The 21053-nt window shown below is 46.4% G+C and overlaps 1 protein-coding gene across 1 annotated transcript in view; it reads left to right on the plus strand.

The window, feature by feature from the left end:
- Nucleotides 1–19004, plus strand: part of arap3 (ArfGAP with RhoGAP domain, ankyrin repeat and PH domain 3) — a 55043-nt gene extending 36039 nt beyond the window's left edge. Inside the window, 26 exon segments of the mRNA XM_039615006.1 lie at nt 1623–1729; nt 2109–2308; nt 3148–3233; nt 3546–3728; nt 4662–4797; nt 5172–5276; nt 6430–6583; nt 6663–6765; nt 6936–7134; nt 7218–7281; nt 7361–7524; nt 8993–9205; nt 9386–9491; nt 9641–9788; nt 9869–9937; nt 10274–10348; nt 10433–10550; nt 10627–10755; nt 14290–14426; nt 14714–14796; nt 16569–16604; nt 16746–16809; nt 16886–16895; nt 16898–17022; nt 17123–17161; nt 17286–19004. Coding sequence (XP_039470940.1) covers nt 1623–1729; nt 2109–2308; nt 3148–3233; nt 3546–3728; nt 4662–4797; nt 5172–5276; nt 6430–6583; nt 6663–6765; nt 6936–7134; nt 7218–7281; nt 7361–7524; nt 8993–9205; nt 9386–9491; nt 9641–9788; nt 9869–9937; nt 10274–10348; nt 10433–10550; nt 10627–10755; nt 14290–14426; nt 14714–14796; nt 16569–16604; nt 16746–16809; nt 16886–16895; nt 16898–17022; nt 17123–17161; nt 17286–17768 — 3336 coding nt within the window. The 3' untranslated portion in view covers nt 17769–19004.
- Nucleotides 19005–21053: the final 2049 nt, after the last annotated feature.

Genomic DNA, 21053 nt, shown 5'->3' on the forward strand with positions numbered 1-21053 from the left:
GCCTCTGACAGTGGACTCATCTCTGTGCTTGTCCTGCTAGACCTCAGTGCTGCGTTCGATACTGTTGACCATAATATCCTATTAGAGCGATTAGAACATGCTGTAGGTATTACAGGTACTGCACTGCAGTGGTTTGTATCATATCTATCTAATAGACTCCAATTTGTACATGTAAATGGAGAGTCCTCTTCACACACTAAGGTCAACTATGGAGTTCCACAGGGTTCAGTGCTAGGACCAATTCTATTTACATTATACATGCTTCCCTAGGCAGCATCATTAGAAGACATAGCATAAATTTTCACTGCTATGCAGATGACACGCAGCTCTATCTATCCATGAAGCCAGGTAACACACACCAATTAGTTAAACTGCAGGAATGTCTTAAAGACATAAAGACCTGGATGGCCGCTAACTTTCTGCTTCTTAATTCAGATCAAACTGAGGTTATTGTACTCGGCCCTGAAAATCTTAGAAATATGGTATCTAAGCAGATTCTTACTCTGGATGGCATTACCTTGGCCTCCAGTAATGCTGTGAGGAACCTTGGAGTCATTTTTGACCAGGACATGTCCTTCAATGCACATATTAAACAAATATGTAAGACTGCTTTCTTCCATTTGCGCAACATCTCTAAAATTAGAAATATCCTGTCTCAGAGTGATGCTGAAAAACTAGTTCATGCATTTATTACTTCCAGGCTGGACTACTGTAATTCTTTATTATCAGGATGTCCTAAAAACTCCCTGAAAAGCCTTCAGCTGATCCAAAATGCTGCAGCAAGGGTACTGACAGGGACTAGAAAGAGAGAGCATATTTCTCCTGTTTTGGCTTCCCTTCATTGGCTTCCTGTTAAATCCAGAATTGAATTCAAAATCCTGCTCCTCACATACAAGGTCTTAAATAATCAGGCCCCATCTTATCTTAATGACCTTGTAGTGCCATATCACCCTATTAGAGCACTTCGCTCTCACACTGCAGGCTTACTTGCTGTTCCTAGAGTATTTAAAAGTAGAATGGGAGGGAGAGCCTTCAGTTTTCAGGCCCCTCTTCTGTGGAACCAGCTTCCAGTTTGGATTCGGGAGACAGACACTATCTCTACTTTCAAGATTAGGCTTCAAACTTTCCTTTTGCTAAAGCATATAGTTAGGGCTGGACCAGGTGACCCTGAATCCTCCCTTAGTTATGCTGCAATAGACGTAAGCTGCGGGGATTCCCATGATGCATTGAGTTTTTCCTTCCAGTCACCTTTCTCACTCAACATGTGTTAATAGACCTCTCTGCATCGAATTATATCTGTTACTAATCTCTGTCTCTCTTCCACAGCATGTCTTTCATCCTGTTTTTCTTCTTTCACCCCAACCGGTCGCAGCAGATGGCCGCCCCTCCCTGAGCCTGGTTCTGCCGGAGGTTTCTTCCTGTTAAAGGGAGTTTTCCTTCCCACTGTCGCCAAAGTGCTTGCTCATAGGGGTCATATGATTGTTGGGTTTTTCTCTGTATTTATTATTGTGCGATCTACTGTGCAATATAAAGCGCCTTGAGGCGACTTTTGTTGTGATTTGGCGCTATATAAATAAAATTGAATTGAATTGAATTGAATTTGACTTCCCATGTTTCTCCAGTGTTTCCGTAATGGGATCGGCATCACGGTGGTCGAAGCTCGCGGAGCGACGATCCGAGATGGAAAACACAAGAGCTTCGACCTCATCACGCCATATAAAACTTTCAGGTGGGTGAACCTGAAGCTCAGCTCAGCTGATGCTTGTTTTTGTCAGTACTGTCCGCAGTCACCTCGGCAACGACTCCAACGGCCGCCACCCCCACCTAGCGGATCACTGCAGCACATCAGGTTGGATTCTAATGCACTCTGCAGTGTTGAGCTGCGAGGAAGCAGGGCATTGTATTTGCACAGCATCAATCAAACTCTTGAGAAAGACTCAGGTTTGAGACTCTGGGGTTTCCTGCTCTGCAGATCAAACTGAGTCACTGAATGAGAAAAATATCTTATTTTCCCACACAGTTGGAGTTCTGAGTAATTCTGTTTTAATGAGAACGCTGAGACGAACAGTCATAAATGTCATTAAATGACCTTTGCTCCACCTCCTCAGCTTCACCGCAGACTCAGACCGGGACAAACGGGACTGGATGGAGGCACTGCAGGAGGCGATCGCAGAGACTCTGTCAGATTACGAGGTGGCCGAGAAAATCTGGTCCAACCGCTCCAACAGGATGTGCGCGGACTGCAAGGCCCTGAACCCCGACTGGGCATCCATCAACCTGTGTGTGGTCATTTGCAAGAACTGCGCAGGTACAACCTGCTCTCGAGGCTCGACATCTTCACTGATTCCAGAGTCAGAGTCCTCTGTCTCTGTTGTCAGTTTAGCTTTGATCTAATGACGGTGGCGCTCAGCTGTCAGCTAATATGAGCTAGCGTGACAGGAACACATTTACAACCTGCAGCAAAAGCCTACATTTCATCTCATCTGCCATCCATCTTTTATTTACAGTCTGTGTCAGCACAAAGAGAGAAGCAGCTCACACTGACTCACATTATCTGGGACATCTGGTTAGGCAGGCCAGATGTTATCTCTTACCTGTCACAACAGGTAACAGTGCCCCAGTAACATTCCCAACAAGCAGCAACTAACAAAGCAGAAATGTAACCAACAACAACTGCAAGAACCTAACAACACACACACACACACACACACACACACACACACACACACACACACACACAGGTTCCTCACAAAACACCAGGGAAGCTGCTCTGAGGCCAGGAGGTCAGCATGGAGACCTGCAGCAGAAAGAAAAACACCACATGTTGAAGGTGAGGTTATTTCTGCGGTTAACTGAAAATATCAGGCCCATCAACACACCTGCACAGGTAAACAGGAGCCTGTTTACCTGTGCAGACACGAATCACTGCAGGTGAAACTGTCACTTAGGAGACAAGTCTGTTAAGACTGCAGGGTCGTCACCAGGTGAGTCATTGGTATTGTGCTGGTGTTTGGAGAAGTCAGTGATGAAACACACCAGTGTGTGTCACAGCTGTGTTTCCCACTGTGTGTGTGTGTGTGTGTGTGTGTGTGTGTGTGTGTGTGTGTGTGTGTGTGTGTGTGTGTGTGTGTGTGTGTGTTTGTGTAGGCCAGCACAGAGGGCTGGGCACAATGGTCTCCAAGGTTCAGAGTCTGAAACTGGACACGAGCGTGTGGAGCAACGAGATCGTTCAGGTGAGAGCGGCTTCAGGTGACCTCTCTGTCTGAGGGTGGTGTCAGTGCGGCTCTCTGCTGTTACAGGCTTTCAGCTGTAGGGGGGTTAGTGGTAGGTGTAGTCTAACATCCACCTGTTTTTATGGAGTATTCACCTGTAAAGGTGGAAAAGCTTATTAAAGGACACTGAAGCTACTGAGAATGTGACAGAGAAGCTCTAAAGTACCAGCTCAGAGCAGCCGGTTCAGGACCAGCATTCACAGACGCCTGAAAGCAGAGCCGTGCTGTTGTGTTTGTTTGTTTGCTTATACTGTGTGTATGTTTGTGGGCCAGCTCTTCATCATGCTGGGGAACGACCGGGCCAACGACTTCTGGGCGGCCCGTCTGTCCGTCTCTGAGGAGTTGGACTGCGACGCGTCGGCCGAACAGAGGAGAGAGTTCATCGCCCAGAAGTACCGCGAGGGTCGATACCGCCTCGCCCACCCAGCGTTCAGCAGCCAGGAGGAGCTGCTCAAGGTTTGCCCGACTGCTTTCATGAAATAAATACGTTTAATGTTTGCATGCTGGGTTGAGAAGGGCCACAACAAGACTGAGTATTTCTGGTCATAAAGGACATTGTTGTCACTGTTTTGGTTCATGCGTGAAATAACTTCATGCAGCTTTAACTACAGCTGCATGCGGCTGCAACTGTGAACATAACTGAAGCTGGTTAGGACGCTGTAATGCACATGTGTGTGATGGTGTGTGCGGCGCGTTGCTGGGAGAGTGCGTCAGCTTCATAGATCCTAACGTTGTCGATGAGGTCAGACTCAGAACGCAGCGAATCATAAGCAGCTGCTCTTTGTGTGGGGGGAGCCTTTTCCCAGAGTGCACTGGGGCTCAGTGACTGAATGTTTAAAGCATCAGAGACGAAGATAAAAGCAGCTGGTAGATAAAAACAGGAGGCTTCGATTCACTCACACCTTTCATCTAAGAAACTCCTGCATCACTGAACGCCTCCCCGCCATGAGGCGGCGGGGGTGTTACTCTTCATCTGTGTCCTCGGGATTTGGAGAACTTTAAAGAATGAGCATCATCACCTTCTGACCGCCCCCAGAACAGCGTGGCTTTTTCTAAGTGGAGTGTGCTGAAAGGTCAAAGGTTACCCTGATCAGCTGCCATGCTGATTCAAACATTTAAAGACTTAATAAACAATCATGAAACAGAATCACTGAGCAGCACAGCCATGAGTCTGTCTCAGGTACGCACACACTGAGTTACTGTTACAGTGCATCTGTCACATCATCAGACGAGAAGGATGGCTCCTGCGTTTGTGTGTCCGGGTCCGCAGGGCCTGAGGTTTCCATGGCAGCAAACAGCAACGCAGTAACAACGATGATGATGATGATGATGATGATAGTGTGGAGAAATGGTTTTGGTGTTGACGATGATGCTTCGTGTCTCCAACAGGTTCTGTGTTCAGCTGTCTCTGAGCAGACTCTCCTGAAAACGGTGACTCAGATTTTCTCGGAGGCGGAGTCAGCTCACCTCGCCATCGACTCCAACGGCCGCCACCCCCACCGAGCGGATCACTGCAGCACATCAGGTTGGACTCTAATGCACTCTGCAGTGTTGAGCTGCGAGAAAGCAGGGCGTTGTATTTGATCTAATTAAATTCAACATGTGAAGTCAGTGACTCAGTCTCTGAGCTCAGTGCGGAGCAGCATTGGCGCTGAAGGTTGCGGCTTGAGGTCAGCCGCTCCGTTATCAGCGCTGTCCTACAGGGAGGCTTTCTTCCTGTTACGCTCGGCTTCACTGAGCAGTCAGTCCAAGTGTTGGCTCAGCAGAAGAGCACCAGCGTCGGTGTCAGTTTGAACTTTTTCTGCTCCAGGCGCAGCAGTGCATTATTTCTCTTTGTGTTTTTGTTGATTTGATTGGCTGACGGTGTTTATCTGATGATGTTGTGCTTTTACCGGTCAGATCCCAGCGTCTATGATGAAATCATGCAGCCGGTTCTTCACTCTGGGTACCTCTACAAGTCGAGCTCTGCCAGCAGAGGAACGATGTCCAGAAAAAACAGAGAAGGTAGGAGGAGGCGGGGTCAGAGGGTTCGGGTTTAAACAGTCCTCAGATCAGAACAAAGAGGCGGTAAACGCCTCTAACGTCTACCAAAATTCACCCAAACCAAAAACTGTCAGAGACGGTTTCAGGTCTTCAGCAGGTTTCTGCTTCAGTGTTCAGGCTCAGAGCACAGGATGTTAGCTGTGTTAGCTCACAAAGGCTGCTTGGTAGCACAGACGTTGTAGCACGAGCTTGAAATGTGGTGTTTTTTAACGTCATCTCTGGATTATATGATTTCTGAGCAGTGCTGACAAAATAAAAGTTGCTCCTTAGACGTTCCTTCAGATGGTGTTTTTGTTTCGTCCCGACGGCTGAAGTGCAGCTTCCAAACTCCATCAGATTCTCTGAGCCGTGTGCGCACTGGCAGCAAACACAAAGGAATTCTGGGAATTGTTGTGGAATTTGAGGCTACGCTGATACGATAACAATCAGAGCAGACTACAGCTACTCTGTAGCATCGTGACGTAGCTGTTGACGTGTGTGTTGGGTCTAAACTCAGACCCCGCTGTATCCAGGACTTACTCCCATGAAAGAAAAACAAGGCAACAGCGATCGATCGATTACTTGCGCAAGGGAGGCCTCATCTATGTCCAGCATGGAAATGACCCCGATGATGGCCTCCTCTCGCTGGCTTTTATTGAGAGACAGTTCACACAACAATAGTACCTCCCCTCATAACCCCCCTTGGTTACAAAGACAAGGCACTGTATGTAAATGTATATACAAGAGTGTAGGTGTGTGTGTGTGTGTGTATATGTGTGTGTGTAGGTGTGTTAGACCTCCTGCTGGGCAGGAAGCTTACATCAAAAGAAGCAGATCTTCCAGATAGGATGCATCTGCAATAAAACACTACAGCCCCTCACCCAGAACCTCGAGAATCTGGGGAGGGGGACTGTGAAATTCCTTTCATCCCACAGTTAAACAATATAGAAATGGATGGTAAGCATAAAAATGACAAACATTTAACTATTCACTCTAACAGTATGCAGAATCATTTATGGCACTGACAGTTTGCTTCACCGCCTGCCTGTGAGCAGCACTAATGTTGCAGATGAAGATGAGGGGGACGAACATTCAGAACTCGGTCTCGTGTAAAATTCTCTGTTCTCATCATCAGACTTCCAGAAGTTCTGGTGCTCGGTGGATCAGTCTCTGGTCTTCTACGAGTCGGATCGATCAGCTGATCCCAGCCTGCAGATCAGCACTAAAGACATCGTGTGTTTGGGCGTCAGTCGACCCGACTCCTCCAACAACAACGGATTCATTGACAGGTTTTTATTCGCCAAGCTCCACGGTTAAACGGAAAGCTCAGCTGGTCAGCCTGGTGGAACTCAAACTTTTCTCCCTCAGGTTTCGTTACACCTTCGAGTTGTATCTGACGTCGGAGAAACTCTTTCAGTTTGGCTTGGAAGCGGCCGACGAGCTGCACAGCTGGACCAAAGCCATCGGAAAGGTCTGCGCCGCATTTCATCTGCGTCCTCATCACAGAGCAGATGATCACGTTTGTTCTGCTGTTCATGTTACAATCAAATAAATAATGTTACAAAATTGTTCTAACACAAAATATTTTGCCTAAAAACTTCCTAACAAACTGATCCATGTTTGTGCTGCGACCGTCACCAGGCTGCGACGCCGCTCAGCTGTCACTGCCTGCTGACCCGAGAGTTTGAGCGGGTCGGGCTTCTACGGTACCGGGCGATGCTGGACCCTCAGCAGTGGAAGGAGGCTTACTTTGTCCTGCAGAAGTCCAACCTCTTCATCTGTCCCCGCAACGACGGCGCCGCCGAGGACATCATCAACCTCAACCGCCTGCAGGAGCTGAGTACGTGTGCTGGTCCCGGTCCGGGTCCTGGTGAATAGTTCTGATGGAGTCTGGTTGTTATTGACGGAGCTCTCTGTGTTCAGGTATCACCTCTGAGATGGAGAACCAGGAGAAGAAAGACATCCTGGTCCTGGTGGAAAAAGGAAGGTGAGTGTTTGTCTGGTTCAGGCTCCAGTTTGTTGTCTACTTCACATTTTGACAGACGTGCGTTCGGTGTTCCCATCAGAACGCTCCACCTGCAGGGCGTCGGTCGCGCAGACTTCTCTCTGTGGTACTCGGACATTCAGCGAGCAGCCGGTGGTAAAGGAAATGCTCTGAGAGACCAGCAGATGAGCAGGAACGACATCCCCATCATCGTGGACAGCTGCATCGCCTTCATCACACAGTACGGTGAGGAAGACTGACTGACAGACTTTCCTTGTTGGTAAGGGTTGGGGTTAGGAGACTTTAGCTACGCCACTGTGGGCTCTGCTGCTGATGGAGGATCGTCTAATTAAACTGAACTGAAGAGGTGGAGGAAGCTTCAGGTCTCAATGGTGACAGGACAGTGAGACGTGGTATCAGTGGTAGAAAAGAGCTTTCCACAGACACAGTGTTGCTCACGCCCAGCAGAGTCATAGTTACACATGAACACAGGATGGCAGCCCCTAACGCTCCTCAGGTCATTTTAAAGAAATGGAAGTGTTTGGACAAATGTACTTCTAAAGTACTTTTATTGCACCGTGTTCACTCACTCATGAGCTGCTGTAACATGAATCAAATGGCTGAATTGCCATCTCAGCATGCAGACAGCTTCTATAGAGTCTTGCTAATGACCTGCTAGTTGTATTCAGGTGTGTTGCAGCAGGGACACATGGAAAGGTTTCAGGACAGCAGCCCTCGAGGACTGGAGTTTGAGTTAGACGATACAGATACAGTCCACATACTTCCATTTGACCCTGGGGCCTGACCATGTAAACACTGGATTTCAAAGGATGTGAAGACCTTTTATTCGCTCACACATAAGAAAACGATCATTTAAAGACTGATTATCATCTTAACAATTCAGACTATTTTACATATCTCCAATTGAGGAACTACATCCAGCAGAACATTGTCACCAGAACTGATCTATATGATCCAATACTGATCGTTCTTCTGAAGGCGAATGGAAACACCTTAGGTAAGGGTGCGAGGGTTTTGACAAAGAAGCCTCACTCTACAGGCTGTGATAAAGAAAGATGGGAAAATGAAGGAAACATTTCAATATCAAATGAAGAATCGTTGGACGAATGTTCGTCCTCATGGAAATGTACAAATACCAATTTATGTCCGGACTTCACCTGGAAATGTCTGATGTGTTTTTTCATACACTGTTGGAGGTTAGGTGGGGCTTTGGCACATGTTTTGGGGCTTCCCTATGATTAAACCCTTTTGGCTTGAGTAAAGCTTTAGTCAGTATATTTAAGGTAAATAACATACCTTTACAATTTTCTACCATACTCTTAGGAAAGGTGCTCCCAGTAGGTGATTAACCCAACCCAAGCAAACCTGCACTCCTCCCCGATGAGTGCAGGTTTGGGTGGAGGAGGAGGAGCAGTGTGTTAGATGCATTGTGAAGCCTGAACCTCACTGCACGGTTCTTCTGCCGTTGTCATCAGGACGACTTCCTGTCGGGTTGAACTTCTTGTGTTTTTCCCTGCATGATGTTTTAGAGCCAGAAGAAAAACCCTGCAGACCAGCCTATGTGTGATTTTACTGTTTCTGCCGATAAATGATGTGCTCAGATGTGATGAAAGAGGCACACAGCTCTGTTCCCCTGGTTTCTCATGTCAGGATAACAAAGCCGTGTGACCGAAGCCGTTCTGGGTCTGTGCAGGTCTGGGTCACGAGGGCATCTACAGGAAGAACGGAGCCAAATCCAGGATCAAACTGCTGATGGAGGAGTTCCGCAGAGACGCTCGAAACGTCAAGCTGCGGATCGGGGACCACTTCATCGAGGACGTGACCGACGTACTGAAGAGGTTCTTCAGAGAGATCGATGACCCTATCTTCATGGTCGACCTCCACCCGCTGTGGCAGGAAGCTGCCAGTGAGTCCACCTTTCTTAAGAGCGGTGCTTCTGCTGTCAGGGTTCAGGTCCAGACCACAGCCTGAACATCACCCGGTTTTACTTTAGATTTCAGGGACGGTCGGCAGTACACCTTCAGCTGATTGTAATTCGTCTAAATGAGTGATTGGTGTCTGTAACGAGTTTGTTCTTCATGCTCAGAGATCCCTCAGAGGCGTGCGAGGCTGGACCGTTACAAAGACATCATCCGCACTCTACCCCGAGTCAACCGGACCACCCTGGCTGCTCTCATCAGTCACCTGTACAGGTGAGCTCCCTAAGAAGCTGCACTGGTTACACCTGGTGGGGGTGGGGCTTAGGAACTTGCCTTTTTGTAGAAAACAGCAGGTGAGTGTAGGACACTGAGCCAAACGATGAGATCTAAAGATCTCATCGTTTGGCTCTGCGGTTCTTCAGGGTCCAGAAGTGCGCAGATCTGAACCAGATGTGCACCAAGAACCTATCGCTGCTCTTCGCTCCGAGTCTGTTCCAGACGGATGGGAAAGGTGAGCATGAGGTGAAGATCGTGGAGGACCTGATAGACAACTACCTGTACGTCTTTGAAGTGAGTAAGCCGTAAGGGCACGCCAACATGTTCTTATGTGTGACGTTCTCCCGTGTGTGACGTTCTGTTTCGTGTTTCAGATCGATGAGGAGCATCAGACCCAGATTGAGCTGGAAATCAGCCTCATCACCACCTGGAAGGACACTCAGGTACACAAACTCACTCTTGCACAGACACACAGGTGAACCGTACAACATAGAACATGTGTTAAGTGTTTCATTCAGTGTCCTGGTCTCTGGGACCAACGTGATCATCCATCTCTATCCCAGCATCGTCCTCTGTCACCCCACCCTCTGCATGTCCTCCTTCACTCCACCCATGAACCTCCTCTGAGGCCTTCCTCCTCTCCTCCTGCCTGGCAGCTCCATCTTCATCATCCTTTGTGCGATGCGTTCCCTCAGCTGGTCCTCGGCAGTTCCTTTTAAAGTTTAGCTGATTTTGCCTCTGTGTCTGAAACCGCCGCCTGATTGGTTGATTCTGTACAGCTCTCTCAGGCCGGTGATCTGATCATTGAAATCTATCTGGAGATGAAGATACCCGATTGCTGCATAACTCTCAAAGTAAGGCTGGGCATCATTAATGAGAACTTTTATTGATAGCGATAATGACGATTACTAAAGCTGTGTGACCTCTGACCCCTGCAGGTGTCTCCCACCATGTGTTCTGAGGAGCTGACCAATCAGGTTCTGTACATGAGGAACGTCCCAGCTGGGGACAAAGATGTCTGGATGACGTTTGAGGCCATCGAGGACGGTCAGCTGGGTGAGCAAACACTCCTGTCCCTCTCAGGAGGTCAGAGGTCACCTGTCTCACATGTCGGTTGTTGTCATGTTTCTAGAGCGTCCGTTACACCCCAAAGAGAAGGTCCTGGAGCAGGCTCTGCAGTGGTGTAAGATGGCTGACCCGAGCTCCGCCTACCTGGTGGTGAAGAGGGTCCCTAAAGGAGAAGGCATCACTCTCCTCACCTGTAGGTGGACACAGCTGTGCTATCCCCCCAAAAACCCATCTCCATAGAGACTGTGTCAGCTCCCAAACAGACAAAAAACAAACTAAAAACCAGCAACAAACAACTTAAACATAAAAAATCCCAAAGAAAGAACAATACAGAATCCACATCTGAACCAAAGAGTAAAACAGTGAAATGTGGATTATTAAATATTAGGTCTCTCTCCTCCAAGTCTCTGTTAGTACATGACTTAATAATTGATCAACAAATCGATTTACTCTGCCTTACAGAAACCTGGTTGCAGCAGGATGAGTATGTTAGTTTAAATGAATCAACACCCCCGAGTCATTCTAACTACCAGAAACCTCGAAGCACAGGCCGAGGGGGCGGTGTGGCAGCAATTTTTCACACCAGCCTATTAATTAACGAAAGACCAAGACAGACTTTTAATTCATTTGAAAGCCTGATGCTTAGCCTCGTCCACCCCAGCTGTAAAACTCAGAAACCAGTCTTACTTGTTATCATCTATCGTCCACCTGGGCCTTACACAGAGTTTCTCTCTGATTTCTCAGACTTTTTATCTGATTTAGTGCTCAGCTCAGATAAAATAATTATTGTGGGTGATTTTAACATCCATGTAGATGCTAAAATGACAGCCTCAACATCGCATTTAATCTGTTATTAGACTCAATTGGCTTCTCTCAAAATGTAAAAGAACCCACCCACCACTTTAATCACACTCTAGATCTTGTTCTAACATATGGCATAGAAACTGAACATTTAACAGTGTTTCCTGAAAACCCTCTGCTGTCTGATCATTTCCTGATAACATTTACATTTACAATAATTGATTACACAGCAGTGGAGAGTAGACTTTATCACAGTAGATGTCTTTCTGAAAGTGCTGTAACTAAGTTTAAGAATATAATCCACCCACTGTTATCATCTTCAATGCCCTGTACCAACATAGAGCAGAGCAGCTATCTGAACGCTACTCCAACAGAGGTCGATTATCTTGTTAATAATTTTACCTCCTCACTACGCACGACTCTGGATACTGTAGCTCCTGTGAAAACTAAGGCCTCAAATCCGAAGTACCTGACTCCGTGGTATAATTCTCAAACACGTAGCCTAAAGCAGATAACTCGTAAGCTGGAGAGGAAATGGCGTGTCACAAATTTAGAGGATCATCATTTAGCCTGGAGAAATAGTTTGCTGCTTTATAAGAAAGCCCTCCGCAAAGCCAGAACATCTTACTATTCGTCACTGATTGAAGAAAATAAGAACAACCCCAGGTTTCTCTTCAGCACTGTAGCCAGGCTGACAAACAGTCACAGCTCTACTGAGCCAACAATCCCTTTAACGTTAACTAGTAATGACTTCATGAACTTCTTCACAAATAAAATTTTTATCATTAGAAAAATTACCAATAATCATCCCACAGATGTAACATTATCTACAGCTACTTTAGTACCATTGATGTTAAGTTAGACTCTTTTTCTCCAATTGATCTTTCTGAGTTAACTTCAATAATTAATTCCTCCAAACCATCAACGTGTCTTTTAGACCCCATTCCTACAAAACTGCTCAAAGAAGTCCTGCCATTAATTAATTCTTCGATCTTAAATATGATCAACCTATCTCTAATAATCGGCTATGTACCACAGGCCTTCAAGGTGGCTGTAGTTAAACCTTTACTTAAAAAGCCATCTCTAGACCCAGCTGTCTTAGCTAATTATAGGCCAATCTCCAACCTTCCTTTCATATCAAACATCCTTGAAAGAGTAGTTGTCAAACAGCTAACAGATCATCTGCAGAGGAATGGCTTATTTGAAGAGTTTCAGTCAGGTTTCAGAGCTCATCACAGCACAGAAACAGCTTTAGTGAAGGTTACAAATGATCTTCTTATGGCCTCTGACAGTGGACTCATCTCTGTGCTTGTCCTGCTAGACCTCAGTGCTGCGTTCGATACTGTTGACCATAATATCCTATTAGAGCGATTAGAACATGCTGTAGGTATTACAGGTACTGCACTGCAGTGGTTTGTATCATATCTATCTAATAGACTCCAATTTGTACATGTAAATGGAGAGTCCTCTTCACACACTAAGGTCAATTATGGTGTTCCACAGGGTTCAGTGCTAGGACCAATTCTATTTACATTATACATGCTTCCCTTAGGCAGCATCATTAGAAGACATAGCATAAATTTTCACTGCTATGCAGATGACACGCAGCTCTATCTGTCCATGAAGCCAGGTAACACACACCAATTAGTTAAACTGCAGGAATGTCTTAAAGACATAAAGACCTGGATGGCCGCTAACTTTCTGCTTCTTAATTCAGATCAAACTGAGGTTATTGTACTCGGCCCTGAAAATCTTAGAAATATGGTATCTAAGCAGATTCTTACTCTGGATGGCATTACCTTGGCCTCCAGTAATGCTGTGAGGAACCTTTGAGTCATTTTTGACCAGGACATGTCCTTCAACGCACATATTAAACAAATATGTAAGACTGCTTTCTTCATTTTATGCAACATCTCTAAAATGAGAAATATCCTGTCTCAGAGTGATGCTGAAAAACTAGTTCATGCATTTATTACTTCCAGGCTGGACTACTGTAATTCTTTATTATCAGGATGTCCTAAAAACTCCCTGAAAAGCCTTCAGCTGATCCAAAATGCTGCAGCAAGGGTACTGACAGGGACTAGAAAGAGAGAGCAGATTTCTCCTGTATTGGCTTCCCTTCTTTGGCTTCCTGTTAAATCCAGAATTGAATTCAAAATCCTGCTCCTCACATACAAGGTCTTAAATAATCAGGCCCCATCTTATCTTAATGACCTTGTAGTGCCATATCACCCTATTAGAGCACTTCGCTCTCACACTGCAGGCTTACTTGCTGTTCCTAGAGTATTTAAAAGTAGAATGGGAGGCAGAGCCTTCAGTTTTCAGGCCCCTCTTCTGTGGAACCAGCTTCCAGTTTGGATTCGGGAGACAGACACTATCTCTACTTTCAAGATTAGGCTTCAAACTTTCCTTTTTGCTAAAGCATATAGTTAGGGCTGGACCAGGTGACCCTGAATCCTCCCTTAGTTATGCTGCAATAGACGTAGGCTGCCGGGGATTCCCATGATGCATTGAGTTTTTCCCTTCCAGTCACCTTTCTCACTCAACATGTGTTAATAGACCTCTCTGCATCGAATCATATCTGTTACTAATCTCTGTCTCTCTTCCACAGCATGTCTTTATCCTGTCTTCCTTCTTTCACCCCAACCAATCACAGCAGATGGCCCCGCCCCTCCCTGAGCCTGGTTCTGCCGGAGGTTTCTTCCTGTTAAAGGGAGTTTTCCTTCCCACTGTCGCCAAAGTGCTTGCTCATAGGGGTCATATGATTGTTGGGTTTTTCTCTGTACCTATGAAGCGCCTTGAGGCGACTTTTGTTGTGATTTGGCACTATATAAATAAAATTGAATTGAATTGAATTGAGCTGTGCGATAATAAGCCTCTGATGTTGTATTAATGGCTAACGTGTCCACCTGTGTGTGCCTGTCAGCCTATAAGAGCGAGATCATGAAGGTGGGTCTGCTGAGGTGTCGCGAGGAGCCTCCGAAGCTCCTTCAGGGGACCAGGTTCCAGGAGAGAACGTTCCAGATTCGAGACCACAAACTGCTGCTGCTCAAAGACAAGAAGGTAGTCGGGAACAGTAGACAGCAGTAAAACAAACAGTTAAAAAAGAATAGAATATATTAGATGTCATTGTACATGGACAACGAAACTGTAGGCGCTCCACACCAACTGTGGCTGAATAATTAACAAACAGGAGGAATGTGTACAAAAAGGAGAGAAAGGCGCATACTGGAGAACAAGAAGACGAGTAATACCTGGGAAAACATTAAAAACCCAAATAAGAACAGAAAACCAGCAAATCTCAGTAAAAGAACAGTAAAAAACAAAAGTCTCTCCATCTGTGTCTGCAGAGCATCAAACCTGAGAAGGAGTGGGCTCTGAAATCCTTAAAGATCTACATCGGCATCCGCAAGAAGCTGAAGGCTCCAACCAGGTAACACACACACACACGTCTGGTTTGCTATCCTCGTGGGGACATCCCATTGACATAATGCTTTCCCTAGCTGCTTACCCTAACAATCAAAAATGAATGACTAACACTGACCCTACACCTAAAACTAACTCAAATGTAACCCTCACACCAAAACCACATTTTGAGTGTGAAAAAATGCCTTCAACCCTGGGCTGTTGGTCCCCACCAGTATAGTAAGAACCTGTTCACACACATACACACACACACACAAGCCCGTTCAGCTTTCTTAGTGAAGACCTTCATCGACATAATAGTTTCCCTAGCCCAGGGGTCGGCAACCCGCGGCTCCGGAGCCGCATGCGGCTCTTTAGTCCTTATATTGCGGCTCCGCCTGGTTTGGGAAAATAAATTAGAAGTATTTAGCTGAAGTGTATTTTATTTATGTTAGTTCTTTTTAACTCGTAGTTCTAAATTGGAAGATTATTGTGATACTGAAATATAAAAATAAAATTATATTCTATTATTTTTTCATCGCTCAAAATAAGCGTCACACTCGCGGAAGCCGGTATATACCCTCAAACGCCGTGCATTTATCGAGACTTTCAACCCCAGGTAGGCCAATTATGGATCTTCAGATCCACATTACGTCAGCAGCTGTTCTCCACCGTGAACTATGTTAAAGACAAACACCGTTCACGCCTCACAGATGACAGCTTACAGTCCTGCGTAAACTGACTTCGTATAGCCCCGATTTGCGGACTCTGTGCGCAGAGGTTCAGGAGCAGAAGTCCCATTGTAAACAAATCACGGCAGACCCGACGATGTTTCCATGAGCATGCTTTTGAGCATCTCTTTATTGAGCACTTTTCACACACGGTTGCTGTACGCGCATACAGCCGGCTGTAGCTTTTCAGCTCACAGCCCGACATACACCACCAACACAGCACAGATAGCGCAGACGTAAAGGCAGCGAGGCGTGATTGCGGGTGTCGCTCAGGTGCGTCCGCCTCCCCTGCAGCAGCGCTGCAAACCACGCCCCGCCGCACGCATTAACCAGGTAAAATACATAATTAGGCAGAATTATATCTATTTTTCATTTTCAGCAGCATAGTGCTTTTTCCAATTATTTTTTAAGAGTCAGGTCAAGGCTCCAACAGCCCAAAGGCGATATAAGGGTGGCGGCTGACAACAGTTTTTGTTTGCTACATGGATCATTTTAGTTCAGCTGGGTGTCTTTCCTTTTGTTATATTTCTTTAAGAGTTCAAAATGTGTTGATTACATAAATATAATTTAATTTTCTCTGTAGCACTTCATGGATTTCATAAGCAGCACACCTTAGTTGTTCACACAAAGCACAAAGATAAAAAACAATATATACAGTGTTATCTTCATTTTAGATGTCAAAAAGTATTTGCGGCTCCCAGTGTTTTCTTTTGCGTGGAAACCGGGTCCAAATGGCTCTTTGGGTGTTAAAGGTTGCAGACCCCTGCCCTAGCCCGTTACCCTAACCATTAAAAATGAATGCCTAACCCTTACCCTAAACCTAACCATAACCTAATTGTTCAAACTTGTGAGGACTGGTGTGTGTGTGTCCTCACAAGTGACTGTCAGTTCTCACAAGTATAGTAGAATGCAGATTTAAGTCCTCACAAAGATAGCTAGACAAGAACACTCACATACACACTCACACACACACACACACACACACACACACACACTCCTGCGGTCTGAACTGAGCAGTGAGCGTCAGAGGCTGATGGCCATTATCTGATGGCTTGTGTTTCCTGTGCAGGTGGGGCTTCACAGTGATGTCAGACAAACACCAGCTGTAAGTATCAGGGCTCACCTGTCCTCCTCAGTGTCACACTCACCTGCAGTAGCTGATGTTTGACGTCGTGTATTCAAATAAAAGCTCTGAGCGTTTCAGTCTTGCATGACATCAAAAGTATCTGCCCCTCCCCTCCACCAGGTACCTGTGCTGCAGCAGCGAGGCCGAGCTGTGGGATTGGATCACGAGCCTTCTCAGAGCTCAGGTACGTTTACCTGCACGCTGGTCTGGGATCAGCCGTCGCTCCTGTGCTGGCCATCATGGATGTGCTTCTGTTGCAGAACGATGACCGGGTCCTCCGCGCTGCGCCGCCGCCTCCTCCTCTGACATCTCCAAGCAGAAGTTTGGAACGATGCCGCTCGTCTCCATCAGAGGAGACGAGAGCAACAGCAGCATGCTGTCAGCCAATCAGACGCTGGTTAGAGTCCAACTCTCTCAGCTTTTTCTCAAACATGCTCAGTAAACTGTCACAGGTCAAATGCACAAACTCGTCATCTGTACTTTGTCTTCCCCTGCAGAGGAAACTACACGACCGGAGAACTCTCTCCATGTACTTTGTAAGTACTCTGTACTTCCTCTCGTCTCACTCGTGAGCCTGTAGTAAACGCTGGGGGGGCGGGGTTTAACCTTGGGACCGATCCCATCTCTCTGTGTTCTGGTGTGTCTCGTGTGTGTCTCCAGCCCATGAAGGTCCAGCAGGACTCGTTCGAGGAGCGCTCGGAGTCTCCTGACCTGCCTGAGCCGCTCTACGAGGAGGTCGGCGACTTCGGCCTGCAGGTCCTGAAGTCTCTGGAGACCAGCTTCCTGTCCAGCAGCATTGCAGAGACCCAGGAAGTGCCAGACCACCCCCCACTCAGGTTGGTTCCCGTGGAGACCAGAGATTTGGATCACATGATCATCCCGGAAGCGGTCCGGATTGCGAGAGGCTCCGTGGAGACTCTAGAGCAGAGCAGCTGCAGCAGCGGAGGAGCCGGCGGAGGCGATGGAGATGCAGGCTCTCCAGACTCAGACACCGCCGGCCAGCCCACGGTGAGAAGCAGGCAGACGCTGCAGGGAGTCTGCACGCCATCGCAGGAACTGCTCCTGCAGGAGCTGTCCTCTGCCTTCATCAAGAAGACCACGGAGGAGGAGCGGGAGGAAGAGGAGAGGCCCTACGATGTCTGAGGACCGAAAGGTGGAGTCACATGATCTCCCTCCATTCACAGCACGCCAGCAGTCGACTCAAGGTGGCCATTCAGGTTACAGAGACAACGATCACATGACCTCCTACAGGACCCGTCAGGCAGACTTTACTGTAAAAGCTGCGGCTGAGGAGGGCCATGTGATGCGGTCGCCTGTAGGTGATTGGAGCTCAGTTCAGGGCTGTGCTAACATCAGCAACTCTCTGACTTTTTCAGCCTGCGTGCAGCGTCCTCTGCAGCCAGGAGAGGGCGCTGTATCAGTTTGTACTTAACAGACTGAGAGCTGAGTCGTTCTCTTTATGTAACAGAAAGTTTGATCACACGTGTTTGAATGTGAATGACTCACAGATGGTCAAAAATGTTTTTATGATATTTTAATAATTCCAACGAGTCTAATCTGATATCTCACATCAGTAACCTTCTCTAACCTGTCAGTTCAAATATTCGATGAAGCTCACACAGGTAAAGGAGGAAGGTGTCACGTGCATGAGACTCAGTAATGGGTAACCCGCAGCGCTGTTCCTGCGGATGTGTTTAAACAAAGTTAGAAGAGACTAAGTGACAGAGAGCCGGCTTCAGTGACGACTCTGGGATTACACATCAGATTACACAAACGATGACATCATAGAAACGCGGCGCTGTGAAGATTAAATTGAAGTAAACAAGCTGCAACATGTGGAACAAATCAAACTGTGAACACAGTTGGTCACATCTAAACGCAGGCGCCTCATTGGTCAGTTCTACATGTCTGCGTGTAAAGTGACCAATGAGGCGCCTGCCTCAGTCTTAAATTGGCGGTCTGGAAGTCTGCGAGTTGGTTTGGCGCCTCCTGCTGGGACAGTGTAACGTGTTCTTCCTGACGCTCTGTCAGCGCTAATGCTGCATTTCCTGTGAGGACTTCATAATAAAAGTCATGTGATGATCCACCTGGAGTTCATAGTACTGCAGCACTTCCATCAGTTATCACTTTGTATTAGTTTGGAAGCTGTATGAACATTTTTATAGATGTGTTATTCATATAAAGACACTTGTAAACATATCTGCAGTAACACACACGTGTGTATTTATGGGAGTGTTTCCCAGTAGCCACAGTGTTCCAGTAAAGCTGCTGGTGAGGACAGACTGGCCTCACTGGTTTGTGTTGATGAAACCTCCGTGTGCTCATGTTCCTGTACAGTTTTGTGATGTGTTATTAAACTGCTGGTTTGCTGCAAACTGATTGGTTCAGAGCTGTCATGCCTTAGCCAATATTTCCTCTTATTTTGAAAAGCTTCCTCTTGATAGTTTGACAGGATGTGATGCAGAGAGCGAGCAGTAGGGGGCAGCAGGTATTCAAGGATTCTGCAGGGAAGTCTTCTTACAGAGAAACTTTCCTCCGAGGGAAGGGTCCTCGTGTCAGAGTGTGGACAGCCTCTCGCATCAAAGAAGCTGAATCAATCAGATCTGAGAGCAAACTCGAACACAAAGATCACATCCAACTTTATTTATTCTCAGACATTTCCTAACAAAGACACAAATTTCCCAAAGGAACGTCAGAACTGTGCTGGCACCGTTACAGTTCCCTGTGAGCCATCCAGAAGCTCACAGGTACGGTGTACATTTTAGGACATCGTCAGGTCTCAGGAAAAAAGTCGTCAGGTATCAGGCAAAAAAATGTCAGGCGTCAGTCTCAGAACACAAGGTATCAGACAGAGAGAAAATCTTCCTGCAGGTGGCGCTGTTGTCATGTCCCACCAATGACTGTAGTGGCAGCTGCAGTCACGGAGAAACTTGCGTATCTCTGTTCGGGAATAGCAGATAGAGCGTAGGCTCTGAGAGGAGGGCCAGCGTTTACGCTTCGAAAACACGACCGAGTGTTTTAACCTGACTAGTGATGGTAAATTTGATTCTTTTTACTGAATCGAGTTTTAATGAGTCACTCACCAAAGTGAATCGGGTTTTTTGAGTCATTTGAGTCACTGAGTCAGTTGACCAGAGAGTGCAAAAAATGTACATTTTCACTCAAACTTAATTTGTTTCTCTTTTAATGTAAATCCTACTGCTAAGATGAGTGATTCTTAAAGAAAACAACTATTTTATATAGCAAAAAAGAGCAAAAGAATTTCTAAAGGGAACATTTCTTTTGTTTATTTTTATTTTATTAGTATTTTCCTTACATGTGTCAAATATATATTTTCTCATCTAAATGTCCACTGAGCTGTGAGCCAGGGGGCGGTAGTGCGCCTTTAACATTGGTTGCCAACCAAGAAGAAGAAGAAGTAGCTGCGAGCCAGGAGGGAGGGGTGAGTGAGTGAGTGATTCGTTCGCTCTATGATTCAGCACAGGAGGGAGGGGTGAGCGAGTCATGAGTGATTCGCTAGCTCTATGATTCAGCACAGGAGGGAGGGGTTATCGAGTCATGAGTGATTCGCTAGCTCTGTGATTCAGCACAGGAGGGAGGGGTTAGCGAGTCATGAGTGATTCGCTAGCTCTATGATTCAGCACAGGAGGGAGGGGTTAGCGAGTCATGAGTGATTCGCTAGCTCTATGATTCAGCACAGGAGGGAGGGGTTAGTGAGTCATGAGTGATTTGTTTCCCCTACGATTCAGCGCAGGAAAGGAGGGGGTGAGTAGCTCAAATGTGCTGTTAGCATGTTAGCAGAGCGATGCTACTGTGAACCGAGGAGCTATTGTCTTGATGTGAGCTTCTACTCAGGGTTTTTTCTTCCAGTTCAGAGCAGAAATGTTTTTGTTAAGATACTGGATGTTGTGTTTTTCTTCACAATTTGAATTATAAGCTAGATATATTTCTACTAATGAAATTAGTTTGCTAACAGCAACAGGGATGAGTCAGTGAGTCAGTTGCGCTTGTGAATCATGATTCACGAGTCAGTAAAGTGATTCTCGAGTATTGAACGATTCGTTCATGATTCGCGCATCACTAAACCTGACAGCCTGAGGTGTTCTTCAGTAAACTGGACTACCCGACAGAAGGACCCGAGGCCCCGCTGCACGTTTTCGGTAAGTTAAACGTGTTTGTAAGCTAATCCGTAACTACTGTCCTTAGGTCCTGAGACCTAGCTAGCTAAAATGAGCACTCGGCTGTCAGAGTTCGTTTAGCTAAAATGTGCAGGTGAATGAATTTACTAAAGAAATCAAGAGAAACGCCCCGGGCTGCTCAGTCACTAATTACTGTTACTGTACTTTTATTACAAGTATTATACTGTAAAAGCAACAGGCTGCACCCTGCTGCAGCTCCTGTGCAGAGCTGATTATTAAATATGTGCAA

Source organism: Oreochromis aureus, linkage group 2 (assembly GCF_013358895.1).
Source record: "Oreochromis aureus strain Israel breed Guangdong linkage group 2, ZZ_aureus, whole genome shotgun sequence".
Lineage (NCBI taxonomy): Eukaryota > Metazoa > Chordata > Actinopteri > Cichliformes > Cichlidae > Oreochromis > Oreochromis aureus.